At 30.0% G+C, this 6,487-nt stretch overlaps 1 protein-coding gene across 1 annotated transcript in view; it reads left to right on the forward strand.

Annotated features, from left to right (window-relative positions):
- The window catches only part of LOC106465704 (signal peptide peptidase-like 2B), a 34,256-nt gene that overhangs the window by 6,903 nt on the left and 20,866 nt on the right, over positions 1-6,487 (forward strand). Inside the window, exons 5-7 of the mRNA XM_022393626.1 lie at positions 4,226-4,365; positions 4,677-4,855; positions 6,024-6,120. Coding sequence (XP_022249334.1) covers positions 4,226-4,365; positions 4,677-4,855; positions 6,024-6,120 — 416 coding nt within the window. The remainder of the gene's footprint in view (positions 1-4,225; positions 4,366-4,676; positions 4,856-6,023; positions 6,121-6,487) is intronic.

Consider the following 6,487-nt stretch of genomic DNA (forward strand, 5'->3'; position numbering starts at 1 on the left):
ACCATTAGTATAAAAAAAAAAAAAAGTAGGGTTAAGTTTCATCGACAGTTGACAGCAAGAAGAAAAGAAGATTGCGTAAGTACTTTATTTCTTGGTTTTCATCTTTATTCTTCATTTATAATTATAAAAGTAATTAAAATGTAAAAATAGGGATCTTTTTAGGTTAGTTATGATTAGATTAGGTAAAGTAAATAATAATAACATTATAATAAAAATGTTTCAAGAAGCACGCTGGCAGGACGTAGGTAATGTAATTTGATAGCATAACATGAGCTGCATGTTCCCTGAGCGATTTACAACTTAGAATGGTGCGAATAGTAGTTAGACATGGTTCAAAGGGCAATAAAGCAGTGAAATTTAAATATAAATAGATGTATACTGTTACGAGCTTAAAGCTGCTTAGAATAAACGATTGTAGTTTAATGTTACAACTTGAAGTCATTCTAGAAAGAAAAAAGGTAATTTAGATTTACTTAGATTTTTTTATGGTGGTTATGAGGTCGGTTCAAATTGACTGATTCCGTTTTGAGATAGGGTAGAGAAAATAACAGATAAAATATAAAGTTTTACTGAAAAAAAAAAACGTTTGAAATGTCTTTAGGAGGTTTTAGGGATTACACAAAGGAAATTTGAGATTTTTGAGATGAAGAAAAGTATTTTTAATCTTAACATGAAAATTACTTTGCACATAGACTATTCAAAACAAAAACTCGATATATTCTTGGATAAATTTTTATTTTTATTTATTAAAAATACTTCACAAAAAATGATTTTTTTATATGTGAAAGACATAATGTTAACTGAAAGACTGCCAAATTTTGTGAAGATATACACACTATATTGAAAGTTAGAATTACTAACTAAATCTATAAATATTATAAACGTTTGCAATTATATATCAAATAATGAGTAGTTTAAGAAAATTATGGGTTTTCCTGGTAATAATTACAGGTAGATACCGAAATTGGTTGACAGATATTTAATCAAGATGTTATAAAACAGGAGTATTATAATCACAAGACTGTACATTGACTTTATTAACACTAATTTTTTCTTGATATATTTCATGACAGTATATTACATTTTTAGCCATGGAATAGTGGCTCATAGAATGACTGTTTTTTGTTGTTTTTTTTCATGTACAAACTTTTAGCTCACAACTTTCTCATCTCTTGACCAAGTTGAGATCTAATTACAGTTTTGTACTTGGGAGGTCAAACCCTTTTGATTGATGTATTTGACCATACCCAGGGTCTCGTAAATCAATTTATTCTAATCCTACTAAAAGAATTTCAAGTGTCGTGGCTATTGAAGATTCCGTCTTGTTTTTAATTGTTATGAAACGTTATAATAAAACATTATTCTCTTGTCACATGTCTTGAGACACGCTGTCTGCAGTCAACGTCCATTTTAGCTGACTTGATAATTGATGAATGTGAAATAAAGATTAAAACTTGTCAAATAAATAAATATTGAATGTGAAGATAAACGTTTTTCATTGTGTATCATTTACCGCTTGTACTCAAGGTATAAAGGCAATATTATGGGAAGAATGTGATAGATTGGGTCAGAAGGAAGAATTCACTAGCAATTTCTATTGCTAGTGGTTAACCATTTAGCTCAGTTTTTAAAGCACTTGCTTGATGTAAAGTAGTTTTGGGTTTGATCCCAATTTGACAAAGTTACACAGAAAAACTACCACCCAGTTATTGTGGCTGTTCCGTGACCCTGAGTTAAGGCCTGAGAGCAGTCCTTATTTGTGGTAATTTGAGTTGTTAAAAAAATGCCTTAGTAGTGATTGCTAGCAGATTAACCCATTATCTAAGTTGGGATATCATTCACCTGGTGTACAAAAGATGTCACTTTCTTATCTAAACTGAGGAAACACTGAACTGAAACTACCATAAGGTCTTTTATATGATGTAGGAAACATCTTTGTTGATGTGTATGGGCAAAATACTTCCAGTTCTAATGTTATCAACCTTTTTTTTAATCTAGCTATGTTACTGTGAACTTTAACTGAGTCACTGTGATAGATTGAGTTAGGAATAAGACTTTACTAACCTTTTGTTTAGAGAATTTAGATCTTTTCCTTAATACAATATCTTTTGGGAGGTAATAATTGTAATATAAAGTAAAGAATTACTTTTATAATTTTATCATCATTATCCAACTCTTTCATATTTGTATTCATGATAATTCAAAAGAGCTAGATGAAGGACTTTATTAAACAACCTCTTTTCAAAACACAAATAATATTATTAACTTGACTTGGTAGGTTTGGCAAATATGTTTGACTTTGGTGGGTGTTTGGACACAGTTTACATTTCTTAGCCTTATTACATATTTATTTTTGTTTATTTATCGATTTTTTTATGTTTTCCATTTAAATGTTTAAGTATGGTATCTAATTAATTAATGTAGGTAATTCATATTTTAAATATCCGTACAAATAATTAATATTATTTTTTAGTGGTTTTTCTACACTTCATGCATCTTTAATATCCAGCCCGCTAATTATAACCTGCGGAACACATTACGACATGTACTTACAGTAAGGTTACAGTGATTGGGGATTAATCACTGTCATGGTTAATAGCCTGTACAATCACCCAAGTTTAATTATTATTTAACTACTTTTTAGTACTAAATATAAAGTACTAATTAGTTTTTATCCTACATTTTGGCTGCTAATCTACTGCCATCTTCAAGGAATGTGTGAGAAGGAGGTAGTGGCCAGAAATGAATCCTTGGTCTTCTAGATAGAGAGGCTGGTGTATTTTCCACTCACCTGGGGACTTCCCTATTAGGACTTGAATCAACTAACTTTTTCAAGAGGGTTATGCAGGTTTTACTGACTTCTGTGCTAGGTTGACTGAGTGTGTTATCAGTTAGGTGGATGTAGAGCGCTTCTTTTCTTTTTCTCATGCGTGGTTTGAATCTCATAATTTTAGTATTAGTCCATTTCAGTATATAGTCTTCTTCTCTGGCATGATGAGATATTGTGTAGAGAGATCAGGGTTGCAGAGTCATGTATGACTGTTAAGTTCCTGAATTTTAACTTGTGTCAATCTTTATTCTTTCTCCAATGTATTGGAGTCCACATTCACACCAACTCTGCATCAAAATGAGCCAGGATCAAATCCTTACCATAACCATCAAAGATTGATCTTCTCAGAACTTCTCTGTAGACAGAAGCATATTGGTTGCTGAAATGTGTGCTGAAAACTAGTTAGTAACTGGTATTTAGTTATATATATAAAAAAAACAAATTTATAAATAGATTTTTATTTAAACTGCTAACCATGACAAAGAATGATATAATACGTTGATCCAAAATACTTAAAATCCAAATGCTGAAAATCCCGATTTACCCATCGGACAGTGACAGCGTCCAATAACTTTTATGTCTCTTTGGCTGAAAAATAATCCAAACCATGTTGTTATCCACAAAATTAAGAAAATTTAAACTTTGTAAGGTATGATGATAATTATTAGGAAATCATGAAAAAATTATTGTGGCAGAACACACAAGAAATTATGGGTTTAAATAGTTAAACTTTGAAATAATAAGCTGAATACACAGCTAAAATAAACTGATAATCTACAATACTTGTAGTTAATTTTATCAAGCAATTTTTATTTTTCATGTCCCCCCCTTCTTTTTTTGTTTTGATAATTGCTCTGAATTTTATTTTACTGTAGATATAAATTGGGGTTAGCTGGGGCTGACAGATAATAGAAAGTTAACATCTGTTATTGAAGTCAAGTTAGCTACTGAAGTGAGAGAAAAACAAAATGGAAGGAAATATTTTTCTTTTAGGAAATACCATATTTAGTTTTTAGAAATAGCCGGAATAACTTAATGATACGAAAACGAGATTTTATGTTTCGGGAAGAAAGAAAAATTTGAAAATTGGAGTAAATATTTCTGGATTAGCAATGCTAAAAAGCAAAAACAAAATCTTATTAAAACGTAAAAAAAATATAATTCTGTTTTTATTTTACATTTGAGTCTGGAGAAACATTGGAAGTGGCAGAGTTAAGCTTCTGGAGTCAAAGCATAGACATTAAAGTAAAATCATTAATTTTATTTTTATACTTAGAATTTCTTATTATATATTTTAATCAATGTTGAAGACTCTCGTAACGTATATTTTTTTTTATATTAAATGTCTCTGGATTGTGTGATGTGCTAATGAGAGCTTATCTTGTTTATCTTCAGAACTTCAGTGATGATGTCAAGGTTTTACTTTATGCTCCTGATTCCTTCAACATTGATTTTAGTCTCTTTCTCATCTGGGCTGTGGCAGTCTTTACTGTTGCGGTGGGATCGTTTTGGTCAGGACTTGTTCGACAGTCACTGTAAGTGCTTATGATATCAGCATCAAAAAAATTATCATCATTTCTGTTTTTGTTTTTTTAGTTTATATTTTGATCAGTATAGACCAAAGTTTTTTTTGAGTTGCTGAGATATGTTTAGAAACTTGTATATTTTAAATTTTCAAAACAAATACTTAGTTGACAATACTTGATATTTTGTTAGACAACTTCATTAAAATGTTTACTTAAATAGCAAAAATACTTATATAAATGTCATTCATCATATTTAGTTCTGTATTTCTAACAACCGTGATTTACTGTTTAATATAAGTTTAATTACCTGCATTGCCAAGCAGTCACTTGAAGGAGATAACCAAATTGCCTGGTCCAGAAAGAGAGCACCATGGGAAGCCTGAAACAGCACCCGAGTCTGAAGAGAGTTCCATGAATATTTCACCAGTTCTCGTTGCCGTGTTTGTCCTGTGTATGGGTGCAATGTTGCTGCTATTGTATTTTTTCTACGATTATCTAGGTAACTTACTTTCCTCAAAGTGATGAAATGTTTTGTATTTATATCATACAAAGATTATTTTTACAACTTAATTAAAGTTTTTGATTCCTAACACCACAGTTTTTAATCTGACCAACTTAGATTTAAGATTTTGTATTTTTTAAAGAGCAGTGCATTTAATACATTAATGTAAATTTTTTTATTGTTAAGGTAGTATGTCATGTAAAATTACTTGTACAGTTAGTGACAGATATTAAGACTAGCGAAGTTTTCATACATATGTATATGTGTGTATATATATATATATATATATATATATATAAATATACTTAACTACTTGTTCAATGTAGTGTTTCACTATTTTTGTTATTATTTACATGTACATTTGAGTATCGACTTCTCGTAAAACAAATTATTTTGGAAATTTCTCATCAATTGTGTTTTGAACAGAATTATACATCTTGTAATAAATGTGTTTCGAAAAGAAATGAATTACAAGGAAAGTTGGTAATGTTTAACTGTAAGAAATTAACTTAATTTGGTTATATTAAAATAATACTTGAAAAAAGTTTCTCATTAGTGTTACTATATGAAGGCGGTAGATTCAACATCCTAAACTGGTATTTAGGGTTTTTATATTAGCTTTATATTTTTGAAAAGGAATAACAATACTGTGTAAAGATATATGGTAAGCCTTCTGGGTGAAGTGTACTTGTTGTTAGGTAGTAACCATCGAGTTCAGACTTGAATGAGTAAGTGCTGTAGTAACGTACCCATAATTTTAGTCTTTTTTTTTGTGAAATATTGTAGACCATAGGATTCTTTGTAGCTCCTCCACCAAGTTGTCCATCAAAGAAAACAGAAACTGTAATTTTCAGTATCAGTAAAATTACTAACAAAGGACGTTACTATTAATTACTTTTCGTACAACAAGGGTAAATTAAGAGTACAGTGTGTGTGTGTGTGTGTAAAAAGTATGAGAAGTTGGACTTTAAATGGTGGTTAAGTATTTCAGTAATTGGCTTGAATTTAATGTTCCTTTCAATAATTTGATTTGTTTTGAGTGTTTGTGATCTTTAACAAATATTTAGGGCTATAAAAAATGAATAAGTAACTAAAGCTTTTCTCTCACGTGTACTTGTTTAATGTATTGGACATCTACAATAATCTTTTTTAATTTTCTCTGTAGTCTACTTCATTATCAGTTTGTTTGTCCTTGCTTCCATCATATCTGTATACAATTGTGTGGAACCTTCCATGAAAAGACTTTCTGTTGGAACATACAGGTGAGTGTGCTTAGATTTTAAAGCTCTTCTGTAGTTCTGAAAAAAAAAATCTTGGTTTGTAAGTAAACTACTGGAAAGCTGGCTTTAATTCATCTGGAGTGTAATGCAAAAAAGTGTCATGTGATGAGTTAAAGTCAATGTATGACACTTCTTGTGTTACAATCCATTACATATATTTTCTCTTACCTTGCTCATGTGATGAGTTAAAGTCAATGTATGACACTTCTTGTGTTACAATCCATTACATATATTTTCTCTTACCTTGCTCATGTGATGAGTTAAAGTCAATGTATGACACTTCTTGTGTTACAATCCATTACATATATTTTCTCTTACCTTGCTGCTATTTTTAAAATATCTTTTTTTT

Source organism: Limulus polyphemus, unplaced genomic scaffold, assembly GCF_000517525.1.
Source record: "Limulus polyphemus unplaced genomic scaffold, Limulus_polyphemus-2.1.2 Scaffold2025, whole genome shotgun sequence".
Taxonomy (NCBI): domain Eukaryota; kingdom Metazoa; phylum Arthropoda; class Merostomata; order Xiphosura; family Limulidae; genus Limulus; species Limulus polyphemus.